The sequence below is a fragment of the Kryptolebias marmoratus genome, linkage group LG20, assembly GCF_001649575.2.
Source record: "Kryptolebias marmoratus isolate JLee-2015 linkage group LG20, ASM164957v2, whole genome shotgun sequence".
Lineage (NCBI taxonomy): Eukaryota > Metazoa > Chordata > Actinopteri > Cyprinodontiformes > Rivulidae > Kryptolebias > Kryptolebias marmoratus.
Genome location: NC_051449.1, coordinates 10574069 through 10594445, shown reverse-complemented (window position 1 = coordinate 10594445; position 20377 = coordinate 10574069). Strand labels below are relative to the sequence as shown.

Here is a 20377-nt window from a genome sequence, read left to right as displayed (position 1 = left end):
GTGGGGGGGGTCAGGGAAGGGGGGGATATAGGAGGATAACATGTCAGGATTATCGTTACATGTATTTACATTTTAAAACAAAAGTTGAAAACATTATCTAAAGTCTAATATGTGGCCATTCTGTAGATGGAAAGGAGGCTTCTGCAAAGAAAAGAGGTTCAGAAACGTGTGGTCTGGAGAGGTCAGGGCCAGCTGGTGCTTGGTTTGCCCGAGGCCGGGTGCCAGTCACCCTCAGGCCTGCTCTCGGAGCGACAGCGCGCCCCCCCGGCCCCCAGATGGCTCCATGCCCTTTGGCTCTTTACTGCTGCTGTGACATCTGTCAGAATAACCAAGTTGCTTTTGTCTGAGCTCTGCAGTCTGCACTCTCTGCTCCTACAAACTGCTTACCCCTCTCAAAAGAACTTCACAAGAGGATGTGTTTTCACCTTGAACGATTGGGGGGGGGGGGGAGAAGCGACTGGCGCCACAGATTTTACAAATCGGAATCTATTCCAAGTGCGCTCACGAGCGCCATGTGTGATTTGACGAGTTGTGACATTTGACTGTCACGTCATGACATTAAACATTTAAGACGCTGACATTAAACTGCGAGGAAAATTAAACCAAACAAGCACGTGTGGCTTGAACGGACTAAAATCGGCGACATTCCCATGCCTCGCGCAAAAAGGCTTCCGCGTAGACTCACCGTGATTCTGGGAATTTTGTTAGGGTGGCCAGGCTGCTGGTGTACATGTGTCCGCCCACGTCAATGTGCACAGGGGCGTTGGACTTGGTGAGCTGTGCAGGTGTAGGGATGCCCTGGTTACTCAAGGGAGACACTGGTGACCGTGTGATCATGGGCCTGGACATGCTGGAGCGATTATCCTGTGTGAGCACAAAGGCAGACAACGTTAGGATTCAGGAAAGATGGAAAGAAAAAAGATTAATCCACTTTAGTTTTCTGTTGCAAATCAAAAGTAAATGGAGGAATGAAAACAGTAAAAGCAAATCTAATCAATCACGACCAAAGCCAGAAGTGAGTTTCTTTCTTCCTTCCTTCCTTCTTTTTTTTTTTTTTTTTTTAATACAGCAGGATAGAGCAGCCTGACCTTGACCTGAATGTTGCCACAGTCTACAAGCATCTCCTCCTGTGGGCCATAATCTCCAAAACCAAATTAATTTGGAGCATCAATCTCTCTTGGAAATGAGCAATAATAATGACTCTTGATTTGAATACCATAATAGGATTTGGGGGGGAGAGAGAGAAAAAAAAACTATTGTATTAACCTACAAACACCATTAGCATGCAATTTCTCCTATAAGCTCCGAGGTGAAAAAAAAATCACTTAGACACTGAGAGAAAAGTTTCACTCTGAGTAAAAGAACAAAAAAAAACAAAAAACAAAAGAAGAATGAAAACGGATGGAAAAGGGAGAAGAGGAGAGGGCTGCAGAGTCGCGATGGCTTTAAGTGTGAAAGAATATGCGCGCTGGAAGACATGGAAACGCATCCATCACAGCAAAACTAACCCTTCAACTAACTTCACTTCTTTAGCATAACGTCCGACTTTTCTTCTTTTCTGTTTTCTGTTTTTTTGCGTTACCTGCGCCGGCATGACTGTGGTCGGAGAGGAAGTCAGCGAGTGGTCATTCTGTTTGAGGGACGCGGCGGGGACAGGCTCTCCTCTGACAGCGAACATCAGGGCGGGCTCCCTGCACTCCGCCGCCCGCATCGGGAGCCGCTTGAGCGGAGCGTGCACGGACTCGTCCACGGAACTGATTGGACGCGGTCGCTTTTTCGCTTTCTGATGCGTCAGGTCCATGATATCCGCGTCGTCCATTAAGGTTCACAGATAGGTCGAGCTTTCTTTCTTTCTTTTCTTTTCTTTTTTCTCTTTCTCTCTCCTGAAGGAGACTTTCTGCTAAACGTAACGGGGGGATACAAATGAGAGAGCCGGCAGGAGGAGGAGAGGAGCGGCGGCGGCGTGGCTGCTGTCACACGGAGCGGCAGCTTCGCAGTGGCTGGGAGAAGTCAAAGCCCCCGACAACATTAGCATCGTAGCGCCTGCGGCTCTTCTGGGCTGTCGTTGCTTCCGTGGCAGGTATGTGCGTCGCATTTTCAGAATAAACCAAATCCTGCCCGACTCCTACATGTGATCCGGTCGGGGTCCGACGCTCACATCTGGACCCCCTCGGCAGCTGCATGGCCTTTCGCACCCCCCCTCCACACACACACACACACACACACACACACACCTCCTCCTCCTGTCGACGAGCAGCGGTCACCTCCTCCTCCACCCCCTCATTGTTCAGCAGCTGTTCGGTTTAGCAGGTCAGAGCCTCTTTTTAGGACATCACTCCTTTAAAATCCACCACTCAGAACGGTGGCAAACCCAGTTCTGTGGCCAACAAAACCCCAACCTCGGACAAAAATGCCCACCAGCCCCCAAACAGATGCCAATCACACCCCCCACGTTCTTTCAGTCAGAGAAAACCAGTCAGTAATTCTCATTCCATTTGTCCAAGTGCTTTAATTGCAACATGTTTGACTGAAAACAACAGATTTGTTCCACACCCATCTGAAACAACCATCCAGATTGAAAAGACTTGCAGCTGCTTGGTCTTTTTTTTATTGGTTATAACAATATTTAGAGGCACGCATCGCAAAGTATGAAATCAAATATCAAACGGTGCAGTTTGAAAGAGTTCACCCCTGCAGTTTTCCAGATAGCACACTGAAAGCGATTCATAAATGCGGGTCTGCACTCGATGTAAACAAAGCACTCTGAATCTGCTGAAAGTGACTTGCTCAGCTAGTCTGTAAACAAATATGGTGGAATCTTGAACATGTTTAGGTGGAGATATTAAAGGGAACCTTTCCATAAATGCAAAAGAGAAGAGAAAGATTGAGTAAGACATCTATGAAGAATAAATACTGGAGATCAGTAAGAGCAATAACAACTGAGCATAAACCACACAGCTTTTACAAAACTTCTGCTAAACTGGCAAGTCATTCATATTGTCAGTCATTTTGGCTGTTTCTGTAGGTAAACAAAGGCCCATGATATTTCTGATCCGGTCAAACATTTTGCTAACAAAGCCTTAAATTAAAGACACATTAACTATCAATATAAGAAAAACAAATGTGCAGATTACGTTTATCACTTTATGAACTTTTATTTTCCCCGTCCGGTCTTCAAGACTTTGCACTAAGTACCTTTAAGGGTCAAAGCTGCAGAACAAAAACAAGCCCCTCCAATCACTACATCAGCACTGCACCTCCCTAATGATATCACAGGGTACAAAACCAAACCACAACACATCCAACTGCAGCTAAAACTACTTCCACAGCACTCTCCTGGGCTGTTTTTTTTATTCCACAGAAAAATGCAGGGAATCCGCAATTTTTAATAATATTCAGATTAAAATTAATTAGTTCAACCACTGGCCTTAAAACATCCACATTCCTCCCTCTCATTGGCAGTGTGGGTTTCACACCTAGATACCCAATTAGCAATTAAGCTTGCCTTTGAGTGCAGGCCTCCAATGCGGGTGTGTGATCCTCGTTTGATTTGCATGCCACTTGTGCACGCGCTGATAAGCGCAGGCAGCAGCCATACATAGTTTTTAAAATTCAACTCCAGAATCCCTCGCAGAAGGCAAAGGGGCCTGCAGGGCACAAAGAGAGAGAAATCACATGGCTGCTCTTCAAAAGGGGACCTGTGTAAGGCAGCCTGCAAAGTGCGTGGGATCACACTCAGAATGCAGGTAATTTGTTCCCTGACTAATTTGTGGAGATGGCGGTGTGTGTGTGTGTGTGTGTGTGTATGTGTGAGCGAAAGTGAGCGTGTGTGCCCGTGGAGAGTAAGTTCTGAAAACAGCTCGGTGGAATTGGATTTCCTCAAAGCCTTGTCATCGCAAAGGTGGATTGAGTGTAAAATCTGTGAGGCATTATGGAAAATTGCAGGGGAAAAAGAAGAGGGAGTGAAAAAGAAGTGGCGGCCGGGTGGGTGGCAGGTGGGGGCTGAGGGAATGGGCTCTTATATCACAGAATCACCCTGAGTCGGTGTAAAAACGTGTCGTGGAGGTTTTCTTGGACGCATGTCCGTGTTGCGTTCTCGACCTTTAGTCCAAGAACAGCTCGAAAGGTCGTAAGTTCATAAAAGAATCTCTCTTTGCATCGATTGGGCTCATTTATCAGCCATCTTTCTTACCTGCTGTCATTTAGAAAAGCAGCACAGAACACATAAACACATCTAAAACAGACTTGGCTCATCAGAGCTACCAAGCAGAACCCATAAAGAATCTTCCTTTAAACTTCAGTGAACAATCACTAAAGCACTTCACAAGGAAAAGTACAAGGCCCTGTCACCTTTTCCCCTCCAACTTCCTGCTCTTGCAATCGTGATCATGGCCTATTGGAGTCATCGGAAGCAACAAACTAACTTTTCCAGGTGTATATGTCCCACAACGCGGTTCACAACACGCAATTAGCATTTCAGAACAGAGCATTAACATTCAGTTTGAGGCAAGCAGACCAGTATTTACATAATCTGGATAGGCTGTCTCTGCTCTGTTTGCCAGTGGCTATTTGCTTCAAACGTCCGCACGCAGGCAGCCGCACACTTTGGCTCAACTTTGGTTGACGTCTGCTGTAAAGGCAACAGGATAACAGGTAGCAAAGTCTTGTAAAACGGCGTGGCCTGAGGAGACGTTAAAGGCTGATCACTTTGGGTTTTGTAAACGGACTGGAAGTGAACTACAAAGCAAAAGAACCACTTTAAAAAAACAAAACAAAACAAAACATAAACCAAACTCAGAAGCTATTTCAACTCAGCCGAGGCAAAGTTTCAGGTGTAAAAACACGCCGATGCAGTGAGGTGACAACCTGTCAAACAGAAGGGCACGAACAGTCTGTGGGTTTTGTTCTCGGCGGTGCCTATTTCAGGATAGTTCTTCGTGGAGCTTTCACAGCTGTGCATCAGCATGACATCACAGATAAGGAAGTGCGAGCAGAGCTGCGCCGCTGCAGGCTGTTGGAGACAGAGGTACATGTTCACAGACCGGAGTGTCCCAGGGCGCGGGAGTGGCACAGGGACAACATGGGATATAATAACAACGTGTCGCCGCAGGCGCTTCATGCCTGTGTATGTATAGTATACATATGTGTGAGTGTGTACGGGCGAATGTGTTTGTTTGTCCTCTGTCAGCAGAGAGGTGTGCTTGTTTGGTAGAATCTGACTGGGAAACAGAAGCTGCAGCCCCCACACACCAGTATGGGATGGTTTTATAACAGCGCCATCAGGTGATCAGTCCTGACAAGCCTCCACGTCTCAAACTATTTTTTTTTCTTCCACTTAGCCTCTGGAACTGATAGACATCACTGTTGGCTCACATGAAAGGTGACCAAAACTTCAACTATTATGTTTAAAGCATCATTCTTAGTGTTGCTCTTGCTTGCAAATGTTAATAAAACGCACCTTTTTTTTAGCTGTAAGGCGCAAAACAAGTATTCCCTTCATCACTTCGTAAAAACAAATGCCCTTCCAGCGCTACAGTTAAGTCTACCTTATTTAGTTCTACTTTTTAAGCCCACATTGGCCCATTCGGACCTTGGATCTTGGTGCTGATTACGCACAGCGCAGCCCAAAAGCCAAACAGAGAGAAAGAGAGAGAGAGGAGAGCAGAAGTCGCCTCTATTTCTGTCGTCCTCTTCTATATAAATATGTTTCTGTTAACACAGCCACGGCTTTTATTAAAGGGTGATTCACAAATTCTGCATTGACGTTCGTATCCTGTCATACAGAAGAAGGGGGGGGGGGGGACGCCCGCGGCGAAATTACTCCACAATGGCGTCTTTCATTAGAGGATCTGGGGCAGAGTTAGTAAATGGAAATGTTTCGCGACTAAACGGGAGTTCAAACATTGTTCTAACCGAGCAAAAACAGAAGAAGGGAAATAAAACCCGCGCGTTTAACTAAGTTGGGAGCAACTTGTAACGCGGAGACTGGGGTGTTTTTTTTTTTTTTTTTTTTTTTGGGAGCCGAAAAACGCGCCGCGGAGCGAATTCAGGAGCGGAGGATGGAAAAATAAATAAATAAAAAATAAAAAAGCGAAATATTTGCTCGACGGGATCGCCGTAATCCGCCGCTGGGGTGTAGATCCGAGGCACCGAAGCCTCCTCGGATCGTCGCCGTGTTCGGTAACAAAAGCCAGGAAGTGGTTAAATATTCTTTAAGAACTGTACCGCTCGGAATCGCTTGGCACATGCGTAAAAGCTGCTGCGCCTCAGCGTCCCAGAGTCCGTCCAGCCTCGGAAATAAGCAGCAAACAACATAAATCTCAGCTTACCTGAAACACAGAGCCTCATAAAGTATTTTCTTTTCTGCACCCCTTCTTTCTTTTTCTTTTTTTTTTTTTTTTTGTTTTTTTTGCCCCCCTTCTCTGATTTGGCCCACGATCTGCCTCTCTTCCCACACCAGTGAGAAATGCAATAGCTTGGCTTAGGTAGACAGAACAAAATACAGAGAATACTTGCTCCAGGGCTCCGAAAGCCCTCAAGGCAAAGATCAGGATACAATTAGCTCATGTCTCTGCCCCAGTCTGAACCAATATGCGGCATAAAAACTGCGAGCGAAAACAGGAGATCACAGCCGCAGTGCCTTAGTCTTTGTTAAAGGTTATATTTATAGATATTGTTTTTCATCAAATCAAATACATATTTTCTTTTTCTACATTAACGCCCCCCCTGCATCTAACTTGCCTCCTTCTTGCAGAGAAGCTGATTTTAATCGTTATGATTAGTTTTGATGTAACGCTCCCCAGGGCGATTTCTACAAATGGTTGGACTGTTTCTTTGCCAGAGAGGAAAGGCAGGAGATGACGATAATTATATAGATTGTTGGTGGAGGACTTTCATACACCCCACCCCCCGCCCCACCAACACACACACACACACACACACACACACACAAAACTACTCTGCCTCTTTTGTCGCCCACTCTGCATCACCAGACAACTTGTTGATTAGTCCAGGATTGATCAAAATGACTCGGAGTGTGTTTGGCGAAATTCTCATTCCTTCTCTCTTTTGCAATCTTATTCCCAACCCCCCCTCCCCTCTCCTTCCCCAGCCCTCACTCACCATTTCTTTTTAGACAACCTCCAAATGACGTAGTTGTATAAATAAGTACTTGCAGCTTTTTGCCTTGCCTCAATCAAGACTGAATCGGTGCCTGGGGGTGATATGCGAACTCATTTCAAATGTTCAACCATGCATGATTTCGGCAAGATTGAGGCACTTCTGAGGCTTTTAGAATCACTTGGGGGCGGAGGGGGGTGAGGGAGGGGGCGCTGTAAAGGAATCACATGTTTAAAGTCAACATGCATAATTATTCAGTTTGACTTATGAGCTCTGCGCTGTGCACATCTGGACACGGAGTGGTCAGTTTTGCACAGTTGCTCTCGTGTTTAATACAGTGAGCTGGAATACCTCTTACGCCCCCTACTGTTTAAAAAAAATCAACTTTGGTTTTCTTTCTGTTTTTTTTTTTTCTCTCTTCTGTTTAACAGCAGCTATTTAATTCTGACATCTTATAAAAAACAAAACACGGATATATATGTATATATATATATATATATATATATATATATATATATATATATCTGTGTTTGCTTTCGAGTTCAACCAGGCGAAAGAAGGCCACATTATGAAAATAAATCATTAAATTAAATGCATTAAATTAAAGGACTAGTATTCTCTAAAGTAATGGATATCACCCTCTGCCTTTCATGCCAGAGTGTTAGACTCAGATCATCGAACGATCAGAAAGGACAGAGGTGTAGCCATCTTGGTCAAACCTCGTAAATGATGTGACGTGATCATCTCGTGCGATAATGTGAGATCTTTTGAGAAGTTTTAGAGCTCAGAGTGATGCTTAGCTTCCACCACTTTACATTTTAGGTCAACATCTGTCAAATTACCTGAGTCATGGCCCATTTTTGGAAAATGGAAAAGGTTGTTTAACTATGGCAGCTATCTTGATTTGTGTTGACTCTAAATATTAATCAGCTGTAGAAGTGCATCAAATGATTACTTTCTGAGAGTTTAATTAAAATCTGCCCTCTGGTTCATGAGATATTTTTGCAAACAGACAGGGTTGACTCCAACAATTATTGCCAAAGTTTTGGGCAAAAACTCTGCATCATGTGTAGCGCTCAGCGTATGTGCTGCAGATCACACTCAGCTACTTCTGCACCAGATTTTAGCTCAAAATCTGTAATATTGGCTAAGCAAGAGACATTTTTTTGTATTTCTTAAAGGCAGTTGGCTGTGGCGTCCATCTTGAATTTGATTGACTCTAACTGTCATTCAGTTGTAGACGGACACCGGATTGATATTTTATAATGCTAACAATGGAACACACACATGTACGCACACACACACACACACAGAATATCATTACAGCCGTTTTGCTTTTGAAACCAGGTGATAAAAACTTTTCCTTACTCTCTGAATGAAAACTTCCCTCTCAGTGTGTTTCATCCAGATGAATAATTCTGACAACAGACCAGTTATCACATTTGATCCAGACATTATCCCCCCCCCCACCTCCTTTTTAAATTTTTTTTAACCAATGAGGAAAATAAACACAGGTTTCAGGGGTTTCAATGAAGTTATTTACCCTAGAGGTTGCTGGCTGCCGCACTGAACGCCAAGCCTCAACTTTTGAAGATCCATGCACATTTTTATGTCATTATGCCTAACTCTGGAGAATGGAAAACACCTGAGGCCATTAAATCCCATAAGTTATCCATTTTCTACACAAATAGAACCCATTGCTTTAATGCAATTCACTGACTTGGGTATTCAAAATATGCATCAGATGTTGTTGAACTAACAANGGGGGGCTGGGGGTGGGGGTACTGACTGCAGTGTGCCGTTTAATACTAAAAATCCATTGTTACAATATGGGAGCAAAGTGGTTACTGTGGATAAGATCTAACTTACAGCAGCTACAAAACACACGCAGCTGAGCGACCGAACGGTATTTTGGTGGGCAAATTATCCAGATTAACTGCAGATGTAAGTTTTCCTTAAACAGCGGTTGTCTGACCTGAATGACATCATGGCGTTGTGAACACTCACATCGAGGGAAGAAGAGAAGAAGAAAACAAGCTCTGTCTGCTGAAATTTTGAAAAAAACAACTTCAGCAATGTCTCGAAAACTGTTAATAATTGAGTATAAGTCTGTTTTTTTCCCCTTTGTGTCACATTTCACAGTGAGACTAACATTTGTAGAGAAAATAACAAATTCCTTCCTTAAAGGAAACGGAAAAGCTTCAGTTTTTGTTTTGCTGAAGTTTAGTTTTCGGTCACTGTTTAATTGAGTTGGTGTTCACTAATGACTTACAGTACTGTGTAAAGAGCCAAACACTCTTGTAATTTTGAAAAAAATGATCCTGATCAGTTGTTCCAAAGACTTTCTTAAATTAGTTTTAGATTTTTTTTGGACTTGGCTGTTTTTTCCCTCATTTTAAGTCTATTGTCCTGATGATTTTCTGATGAACAGTTTTTATTTTTTTGTCAGTCCATTTCTCTCTGACTTGTGACTCATTAAGACATAAGGCCCCTAAACCCAAAAGATGAACCAGCGCTACACATAATTTAGCAAAGAACCAATTTAAAATAGCATTTTAGGCACTTTGTTACCAGCAGCAAGTCCCAAAGACCCAATTTGTTCCTCTCTTTATGAATTGAATTTGTAAAACATGCAAAAGGTAACAACTAAAATAGTATTTTAGCACCAACAAAGTGGTTCTCAAAGGGGCTGTTAGCTGAAACTTATCATATAGAAAACTCAGGTCATAGGCATAGTTGGGTGTGACACCCAAAACTAGCTGTTCACATGCAAAAGAGGACCATCAGCCTAACGACCAATCGTTAGGGCCCTGATGGCCGCTTGCTATTCACGGAGGGCTGAACGATACTCGTGATAACAGCGTTGTAGGAGTGGGACAGATGGACACGAGGCCTCTGCCCCTGTTTAATGATGTACAGGTTCTCTACACAAAGATGGCTTCCTTTAACCCTCTCCCAAACAAACGTTCCTTTCTATCAAGTTCCTATCTATCTAGTTTAGGGTGTTACCCCCAACTGGTTGATCCACTTTGCAAAGGTGCTGCTTATAAGGCTGAGTTTGGATAAAAGACAAAATGTATCATCTAATAACTAACCGTCCAGAGGACCTGACTCAACCTTGGTAGATTTTTCTACCTGGCTTATTGAGCATCAGGACACCTCTTAGGTCCTGTCCGAGGGATTTGCCATTTTCCCCCCCTACTTCTTATAGACTTGTATCTGTTGTAGATATGTTTTTGCACCTGATATATCTTTTTCTGTACGCCACACTGCAAAATCTGCTGTCATGGTCAAGTCAAGGAAATTGGTGAAAAAGCAGCCAAAGTCCAAAGAAAGCCTGGAGAACTATAGATCAAGAACACTAAACGATTATATAGAAATCTGTGTCACTGGACAGAATGTAGGAGTGATTTAAACCTTTAGCGTTGCACTGTATGTCCACACATGAAAGTTAGTTTGTAAACTTCACTCATTATTAGGCAGTAAATCCCACTTGTGGCTGAAGTAAATGCTGTTTATTTTTAGCTAGAGTTTAAGTTTATTCAGTCACAAAGCCTGAATTTATCTTCACAGTGGGTATAAAGGTTCACAGTCTAAAGAAAAAAAATTTTTTGAACACATAAAACCATCTCTAATAGTCCTTCAGTGTGCGAATAATCTTAATAAACACTGCTTTGCTCAGAAACCCTTCATGAACCTTTATCCCTGTAGTATTCATGCAATGACGTGAATAACCAGTCCACCGAGGAGCTTCAACTCTTTGCTAGTCAGTGTAGACTGAGAGCGATGTTGGTTTAGCCTCAGACCGCGTTAATAACTGCTGCTATACTCTCCACACCCCTCCTATGGCCTGTGGTTATATAAGGGAGTGGGATGGATAAGGGAAAGGGCTGAAGCGGTTCCAGATCCTGACTCAGTCTGCCCCGCAGGCCTGCACAGTTTTAGGCCAGCACTGTTCATCAAATATTATCTTTGGCACAATGAAATTTAGCTTTAGAGAACGTTTCTGTTGCTGTAGCACGGCGCGAGTCACGCCACGGGGGGCTTGGAGGACATAACAGTAATGATAGCCATTCTCTGACGTGAGAGGCTGCTCTGTAGTCGTGTCGTTACTTTAAAAAAACAACCATAGGAGCTCTAGATTTTGAGTTTTCCTCCGTGTGCCACTGTCTTGCTGTTACAATGCACTTATTCCAGAATCCGCTCTGCCTATGAAATAATTTCAGTGTGCAGTTTGTCTAAAAATCTAAGTTTAACATTGACACAAATCCTGAGCAACGAGGACCCCCCCTCCCATTGTTTGAGCCGTTTCCCCACTTGTTGGCTTCTCCTTCACCCCCAAATGCAGCCATCCCATCCACAGTGGACGGAGGCGTCAGTGACACGACTACGGGGGGAAGCAGAGACAAGAGAATGGGGGGGATGGGCGGGGAGGGTGGTGGGGGGGCTTGGGTAATGCTGGGAGGCTCTAATAAAATGTAATCCTATTATATGGTTCCCACTAGAGGGCAACAATAATAAAGGTTTCCCTAATAACATGAGCAGACCAAGCCCAAATGGAAAACAGCTCCTCAGGTCAAGTCCCACACTTGTACATATATCCTCTCATTAACCCAATTGCTGTTGGGCCACATTACACCGACAGGCCTGTGAGATTTAGCCGCGCGATGGCGAGGCAAGAGTTAAGTCAAACAAATGTGTTTCATCAAACTGCAGTTTGGGCTGCTCTGCATAAAGGAATTGAAGCGGGGAGGACGATGAGGAGGAGTGAGGGAATGTGTGCGGGTGGGAAGTTGGAAGCAGAGCCTGGAGGAAACCAATCAGAACTTCTCCGCCCTCCCTCCCTGCGTCAAAGCCACCAGGGTCTCAGGTGTGTGTTGCATGAGCTAATACCTCCCAAACTTGATTGTTTGTGTTCGAGTAATCAGAGTGCTGTAAATTACCATTTTGGAAATGATAGTTCTATCACCGGTAAACAAAATCCCAATATGGTACGCCACAAACTGGAAATCACACGATAAGGCTTGATAGTGTTGTAGCCAAAAATGGAAAAGAAAGAAAGAAAGAAAATGATTATGGAGTTTAGTTTTTTCCTCATGAGCCAAACAAAATTAAACATTTATTTGTGGTAAAGTCAGAAAAACGCTGGAAGGTCACCAGAGCAGTGTCTTTACAAACTGACTCCTTATGTGGGAGCGTTTTTAGACTTTCTCTGGGTGAAATATTTGCCAAATCTAAAAACAACAACAACATAAAAAAAGACAATCTCGTTCTGGATTACAGGTTCTCATATTTTTACAGTGCGGAATCATAATAAAGGAGTCATTCCTCTATCTCACATGAAGGCAGTGAAATATTTATCATAAGTGACAAAGGGAGAGTATCAATCATTTTCTGGAGACAGCTGGAGTTATTAAGTGAGCCAATGTAACAGTATTACAAAACTCAGAATAACAAAGTTATTTATCTCCTTCTCTCTCTCTTTCTCGCTCGCTTTTTCTCTCACTTTGCATGTGTGTGTGTTTATGTGTCTGACAGCATCAGACGGGAGAGTGTCGCATGCCTTCCTGTTCCTGTACCACCCTCCAACCCCAGAGCCGCAGACTCAAGGCAGTTTCAAGAATCAAACAATTTCACGCAGCTACTGGAGGAGGAAATGAACTGAGCCCAGAGCAATAATAAAATTATACAAATGTTATTACAGACTCGCCTGCTACTGTCCTACTTTAATTCAAATTTGGGCACTCCAGGCAGTGCTGGTGGCAGAGACCTTCCTGAATAAATCAACATTAGCTTACGTCTAAATTATTAAGGAAGTGGGAGACTTTCTTGTTTATAGTATGAATTATTAAGCAAGTGTTTAACGCTGTTTTTCTCCACAAATCCCCAAATATTAATTGCTAATGATCTTTTAAGGTGTGTGTTTTATCTTTTTGCCTTTCAGATGGGAGCTCAAAAAAAAGGAAGAAAAAAAAGAAGAAGAATCTGAGGTTTCAGCTCACATAAAGTCTGCCTGCGCTCAATTAGATAAGCACGAGGTATTTGTTTTCTGGAATCAATAATGCGATCACATACTGGAGCTATTGTTGGTTTTTGGTGATGAATGTGGACGTCGGGGAGGTCCACATAAACGAGGAATGGAGAAATGATCAGTTTGATGTCCAGCGTTTTGCTGATAAGCCATTCGGGATAATCAGGCAGCTAAAACAAATCAGTGTTTCCATTGTTTCCTGTCACTTTTTGTTTGATTTTAATAACAGAAGTTGCCTTTTGGAAATCAGTCTGAGTACACGGCTCTGATGCAAACTTGAGATGTCCTTTTAAAGTATCCAGACAATCTTGCTTAACTTGCCAAAAAGAAAAAAAAGGGGGGCATCATCAGGCCTTACCTGCATGCAACCATAGTAATCTCAAAGACAGAGAAGTACAGTTCTGTTGAAACAGGACTAGGTACCATGTGTTGGATAATAATTTTTCCAAAATTATTAACTCTTGTAAAAAATGTAGAAGTGCCAAAAACATGAAGGTTGACCAAAAAAAAAAAAAAAAGAGAGAAAATGTTCTTAATTATTAACTTGCTTCTGCTCCTGTTTGACTGCTGGGTCTTCTGTGGGGGGATGCAACATTTAATCCTCTCACGCGGTTCTGAATTAATGGCCTGGACAAATATCAAACGGAATGCAGCTCAGACTAATGAATAAAACTGACATGTGTCTTGCCCAAGTTTGGAGCGCAGCCGGCACGTTTAAGGCTCGCGGCTGCCCCCGTCTGGACAAAATCGTTCCGACGGTTCGATGCGTTTCGGTGCAGTTCACTCTGCGGCCAGTAGGTGGGGGTATAATCATGTGCAGCACGGGAGTGCCGGCTGATGGGAGGTCAGCTGTGTGGCAGGTAAAAGTCATTTTGAGGGAGGTTCAGAGTTATATTTATCACTCGCTGTCAAAGGTGAATGAGTGATGACGTTGCCTGTGCCCGTGTGTGTGTTTATTTGTCTGCTCTGTTAGCAAAATATCTACTTTACGGAGTCAATTTGGTTCAAAATGGCTTCCATGGCGAATTAGTTTTTTTTAGCAAACACAAAAATGGCTCTAACTCAGTCAGTTTTTCAGATTTCAAGCTAAAACTTGGAGTGGTACTAGCTGAGACTGATCCACAAACTTATGCACTGAGCGCTGAGTGTGACTGTCTGTTAGCAAAATATCTCATGAACCAGCCTACAGATTTTAATGAAATGTTCAGTAAGTAATAATTGGATGTACATCTACAGCTGATTAATTTTTGGAGTCATTTCAATCTAAGATGGCCATCACAATCAATCGATCAACACAAAAACAGCTATAACTCAGTTTAACAGATATTTAGCTAAAATCTAGTGTGGTAGTCGCTGAGATGAGCTCACAACACATACTGCAACCGATTGACATTGCATGAGATTGTTTTCTTTAAATTTTGGCATTAACTGTCAGAGTCAACCCTGTTTGTCTGTTAGCAAATCATCCCACACACCAGGGGATGGATTTTTATGAAACCCTCAGTAGTAATCACCGGATGTACGTCTACAACTGATTAACTTTTGGAGTCAAACAAACTCAAGATGGCCACCACAGCTAATCAACCGTAGCTAACAGAAAGATGGCTATGGCTTGGTCAAATTTACCCATGCTCAACTAAAGTTTGATGTGGTAGTAGCTGAGAGTCATCCCCCACACAGACTCTGAGCGATCTTACAAAATCTGGTATTATCACATGAAACTGCAAAAAAAAGGGATGGCGTTTTACCAAAATGGGTATAACTTCTATTCTTTCTATGCAAGGAATACTTTACAGTCTGGAGTAACAAAATACAATGTATTTGCGCCGTGCAGACGACACGCAGCAGGCCCCCAGAGGATCAAAAGCTCCTGTACGTTTAACAAACAGATATAAAGTGAACATCACGTCGGGAGATGACACTGTTTCTTCTCGATGGGCTGAGATTACACAGCTATTCTCAGCAGTGCTGCGCAGGAAAAAAAATGGACTTTTATCTGGCAACATAGAGGAATAATCCAGAGACAGATGATCCACCCTATCGCTGGTCTGAATCTCCTCGTTCCCCGACTTCCTGCTGCAAGGGAGGCGAATAAAAATTCATGTGGTTACTTGTTTCCCCTATAAATATGTGAGCGCTACGCTGGACTTCTGCAGCGAGCTGGTTTATTAATGAAGAGACGCCGAAATGGAAGTCAAACAAACAAACACATTTCTTTTTTTTTTAATTTTTAAATTATACCAACAAACAGTTTTATTTACATCTCATGTTTGCGTACATTATTTGAGAAATGTTACAACACCAATCAGTAAAAAAAAAAAGAAAAAAAAAAAGAAAAGTTCAGCCAAATACCCTCCAATAAATTAAATATTTATGCAGCAGAGCATATGATAAAAAGGAAATGTGTGACAAACATATCTGGATACATTATAATAAAAAGAAAGATGTAGAAAAACGGTTTTGACTAGTTTAGGAGGACAGAACAGCAGAGTGGAGACGAATCTTTGTAGAAAACGCGTTGCTTTCCCGATTAATGCACTGAAAATGGAGACTTCTGTGAAACAAGTCGTTGAATGCAGTTAGTCGGCGCTGTCTTACGTTGCTCAGGATCTGTAATGTGTTTAATGATCGCAAGGGGACAATCTCCTCTTTTATTCCAGGTACAGAAAGCAGACCCGATGTGACACTAATCCAAAAATAACAAGGCTCCGTTTTCTTCTTCTCTTCGCCGACACAGCGGGATGACCCCACGTAATTGGTTGACCCCCTCCCATACACATATTTGCTTAACTCGACGTATCGCTGGCTGAAGTGTGCGCCGCATGACAACACAGCCACGAAATCATTTAGCGGGGTCTTCGTGACGAGCATCGAACGGCCTTGCGGACGTTTTGTTGGATTTAGCTGTAACGCCAAAATTGCTTTCATGAAAGTAATACAGCCTCGCCGTGTCTTCGACAGAAATCGTATTCTGGCGTGGAGGGGGACAGGCTCGAGACGGATCCTCCAAACTTTGATTGCCATTCTTCTTTACAAATTGGTCTCCATTTCCAGTGCGCGTGATAGTCATACAGAGGACAGTACTTCCCCCGATGACTCCCGGAAAGGATCTTTTTTCTCCGCTTTCTCCAGATCGATGTGATGAATGGAGCCCGGTGTGATGACAGGCTCCTCGGGTTCCACCTCCTTGTATCTCCCCGACGAGTCCTTCTTAAAGACTTGTTTGAGCCTCTGCTTTATCTCGGGGTCAGGGCAGTACAGGTATTCATACAGAGCTGCAGCCAGGATTCCTCCCAGAACGGGACCCAGCCAATAAACCTACCGTAACCAGTGAAGAACAAAACAAGTTAATCTTTACTTTATTATCACCTGCCAACAAAAGGCAAAGGAGGCTGGCGATCAGTGTTTTTGGCCGTGTGTGTTCATTTGTCTGTCTGTTAGCAAAATATCTCAAGAACCACTGGACGAATTTGAACAAAACTTGCAAAAACTAATCACTGGATACACATCTACAACTGATTAACTCATAGAGGCAACCTGTTTCAAGATGGCTGCCACAGCCAGCTGACCTTGCAATCACGAAAAAATGCTCTAACTCAATCAGTTTTTACAGATGTTGTCTGAAAGTTTGGTGTGCTCGTAGCTGAGGCTGATCCCCAACACATAATCTATGTGCTGACAGCTTGGGTACGGTCGTTGTTTAAAATGTTGCCATTAACAGTTTGAAGTCAGCTGTGTGTGTCTGTTAGCAAAATAACTCAAAAAGCACTAGACGGATTTTAATGAAACTTTAAATAAACGATTCTTGGATGCACCTGTACAACCGATTACCTTTTCGAGACAGTGAACTGACCTTAGAAAGCACAAAAATATCTTTAATTTAGTCAGTTTTACTGATAGTGAGCTAAAATTTGATGCGATAGTAGCTAATTGTATTGTAAAGCACTTTGAGTCGCCTTGTGCTGAAAAGTGCTATATAAATAAATGTATCTACCTACCTACCTACCTACCTAAGAGCCATTTACAACACACTCACAGAGCTACTCATTTTGTAAAAAATTTGTCTAAAATTTTAGCATAAACTGTGGAAAGTCAACCCTGTTTGTCTGTTAGGAAAATATTCGAATCAACCACTGGATGGATTTTAATGAAACTTTCAGCAACTAATCATTGAATAAGGATGTTATTGTGACTGAACAGCTGCTGATTTAACTTTTATAAGTTTCCTTTTGATGGACTCAATTTGAAGTTTTGAAGACAACTTTAAAAAGTTAGGTTCATTTATATTTTTAGATGAGCAGCGCACACACTCACCCACACACTCAATTAAAGAACAGAAATGAAACGTCTTTTGTGACATCTAATTATGAAACTTGAGATGATTATTTTCATTATAGAAATGGAGCACTTTCTTGTTCAATTTGATTTGTTGAACTGATACATTTAAGCATCATATAAAGTCTTAAATGAGTATTTGACCTGTGTACTCATCGATTTTCACCTCATTCGTATCTGTTTTGGTGCTACATGTCTGATATCTGAAATGTGCAAATGACAACGATAAATTTCAGAACATGTTGACATGAAATGATGAATAGTCTTTGCTGGCTAGCTGGCTTGCGTGTTATATAGGGGCCTAAATATTCATACTGAAACGTTGAAACCTCTCTTACCCAGTGGTTCTCAAAGTTGAGCGTGACCATTGCAGGCCCAAAGGAACGAGCCGGATTCATGCTGGCTCCCGTGTAAGGAATCTGAAAGGCAAATGTTTGCATCACTGTAGCTTAAGGGATTAAATGTTGCAGTTGTACATATTAACATAAGATATATTAGATAAGTTTCATCTTAATCGACTCATTACGTTCTGGTACAATGTGGCTTTTTTTTGAGATGTATTGTTATCTGCATTCAGTAGTTTTTCAACAGGCTGAAGCAGAACTCGGAGAACTGGGCGACATCTAATTTGTTTCTCTGTGCATTTAATCGTTTGTTCTGCAGGGTTCAGGAAGCCCCTGGAGATTGGTTGCCATGAGATGACAGCCTCCGGTGCAGACCTGCACACATGGGTGTGTGAATCACAGAGAAGTGTACACTGTCACAGATTAAAATGTGCTCGTTTGATTTCAGAGCCAGCCTTTTGTCTCCAGGTCTTTAAAGGTGAATGTAATACCATACATTCTTCTGATCAACTTTTAAATCTGTGTTTCAGGTGATATGTAAATGGGCTTGTGCAAGATTTTTTTTTGCCTTATACAGTGCTCAAATTGTTAGTTGAGTGCATCATTCTTCAAAGCTAATGCTCTAGAGCAGGGGTGGCCAATCCTGGTCCTCGAGGGCCACTATCCTGCACATTTTCCTTGTTTCCCTACACACCTGATTCAGAGGTTAAATTACCTCTTCATGTTCTGCAGAAGCCTGACAATCACCCATTGATTCAAATCAGCTGTGTTGGAGCAGAGAAACAACTAAAACATGCAGGATGGTGGCCCTCGAGGACCAGGATTGGACACCACTGATCTAGAGGCTACTTACTGCAAAAAAGTGACCTATGGCTACAGCAAAGCCAATGGCCAGGCTCGCAGAGCCACCCAGGTCTGTGCGTTTGGGATCGCAGGTCGCAAAGACAGTGAAGACCAGCTCAAACGTGATGAGGAGCTCAATAAGAAGGGCGTGGCCCAATGAGATCTTGGAGTTCACCTTGGAAACAGAATATTTTTCTTTAGGATTAACAGGAGAACTTGTTAAAGATTTACTGCACACACAGATAAGATAAAAAGGTACCATTGTCACGCCCAGAGATCCCCGAACAGCAGCAGGTGTGACTAAGTAGAGAATCCCAGCTCCGGTAATGGCGCCCAGGCACTGAGCTATCACATAGAACACAGCTTTCGCCAGGCTCAGCTTTCTAGTTACGACCATCGCCGCGGTGACGGCCGGGTTGATGTGTCCCCCGCTGATGTGGCCGAAACACTGCACCATGGTGGCGATGCTGAGGCCAAAGCAGAGGGAGATGAGGACCACATCAGCCGGGGGAGGCTTCTCCTCCTCCGCAGCCCAGTTGATGGTGGAGCCCAGACTCAGGAGGACAAAGATGACAGTGGACAGGTATTCTCCCGACACAGCCCTCCAGAACTTCTTGGTCCAGATCCCTTTAAAAGCAGCCATTATGCTTGGACGCTTAGAACAGGACAGGAACCTCCTGGCAAAAAGAACAATGAGAAAAGTGATTAGCCTACTTATGTATTCCTGGTGTGTGCATGTGGCCGAGAATGTGCTGAACTCCATCAGAACGGCTGCCTCTGGGCAAAACATTTATAAAGTCGCTGGGGATTGAAGCCAGTGACTTTCTGTGACAAAATGTCACACAGAGCACTCCTTGAGCATCGTGTTCTCTCAAGTATTATGGTCTAAACAAGTAATACGTGCTGCAGAATTTTAGAGCAAAGTTTCTAAAGCGCACAGTATGATGTAAATAACACATTAATGGGTTTAAAAAGGGCTGACAAAAACATAAAAATTGCAAACTTTATTTACAACAAAGCCAGCCATGAAAACGTAAACTTACCGAATGCAGTGAAGTGTTCTGTCTCTCTCTGTCCCCGGTGTGGGTGGTGAGTTCTTACTCATAAGTCCTGCTGATTTGTCAAACTGTCAGACTGTCCTTCATCACAGTGACAATCAACGTTGCAAGGACCGTGGGCTGCCGAGGAGCCAGCAGGTTGTTCGAGTGCACAAGTGGGGCTGAGATCACGTCTGTCAGACGAGCGCAAGCCAAACTTTCGGCACTGAGACTGCAACCGGCAGCTTCACTGGGCCACTACCCAAGCATCCCCTCACAGGAATTAAACAGCCTGCTCGGGGGGAAGGGGTGGGGGTGGGGNGAGACATGCTGACGTTCGGGAGGTCTGCACGGCTGCGTGACAAGGCTGAACGCAGCGGCGGCTCTGCTGTCACGGGGTGGGGGTGGGGGTGAGGGTGCGGGTGGTGGGTGAGGAGGAGTTAGGAAAATGCTCGTCATGCAAGAACGACTGCACAGTTTGTCAGTCAGCCTCAGCATCTTTATCACGTTGGAGCTTTACGCACATGCAGGGGTAATTCAGCTGAAATAGTGTGGATCGCAAACAGTCCATGAAACAAGACAGTATGTTCATCCTAAATCACTTTTAGAGAGAGAGAAAACAGCAAAACTGATTTATTGTGATAAAAAACAGGTAAATCTATGCAAGG

General features: G+C 43.3%; 2 protein-coding genes and 1 long non-coding RNA gene across 6 annotated transcripts in view; 1 reads left to right on the top strand and 2 right to left on the bottom strand.

Annotated features, from left to right (window-relative positions):
• kctd1 (potassium channel tetramerization domain containing 1) overlaps nucleotides 1–6878 on the bottom strand; it is a 12043-nt gene extending 5165 nt beyond the window's left edge. Inside the window, exons 1-3 of one of the 4 annotated variants that reach the window (XM_037982080.1) lie at nucleotides 6330–6878; nucleotides 3506–3647; nucleotides 686–864 (exon numbers count right to left, since the gene is read on the bottom strand). In XM_037982080.1, coding sequence (XP_037838008.1) covers nucleotides 686–864; nucleotides 3506–3556 — 230 coding nt within the window. In that variant the 5' untranslated portion in view covers nucleotides 3557–3647; nucleotides 6330–6878. The other 3 variants (XM_017422561.3, XM_037982079.1, XM_017422560.3) reach the window with 3 other exon arrangements.
• On the top strand, nucleotides 1942–12988 carry LOC119618072. The gene is made up of 3 exons (XR_005234590.1): nucleotides 1942–2080; nucleotides 11836–11989; nucleotides 12658–12988. It is a non-coding gene; the product is annotated as an uncharacterized LOC119618072 (long non-coding RNA).
• Nucleotides 12989–15428: 2440 nt separating this feature from the next.
• aqp4 (aquaporin 4) lies at nucleotides 15429–19954 on the bottom strand. The gene is made up of 5 exons (XM_017422400.3): nucleotides 19716–19954; nucleotides 18932–19349; nucleotides 18683–18847; nucleotides 17824–17904; nucleotides 15429–16468 (listed from the first exon to the last, which is right to left on the bottom strand). The coding sequence occupies exons 1-5, from the start codon at nucleotides 19775–19777 to the stop codon at nucleotides 16217–16219; spliced, it is 978 nt and encodes a 325-aa protein (XP_017277889.1). The 5' UTR covers nucleotides 19778–19954; the 3' UTR covers nucleotides 15429–16216.
• Between the last annotated feature and the right edge of the window lie 423 nt (nucleotides 19955–20377).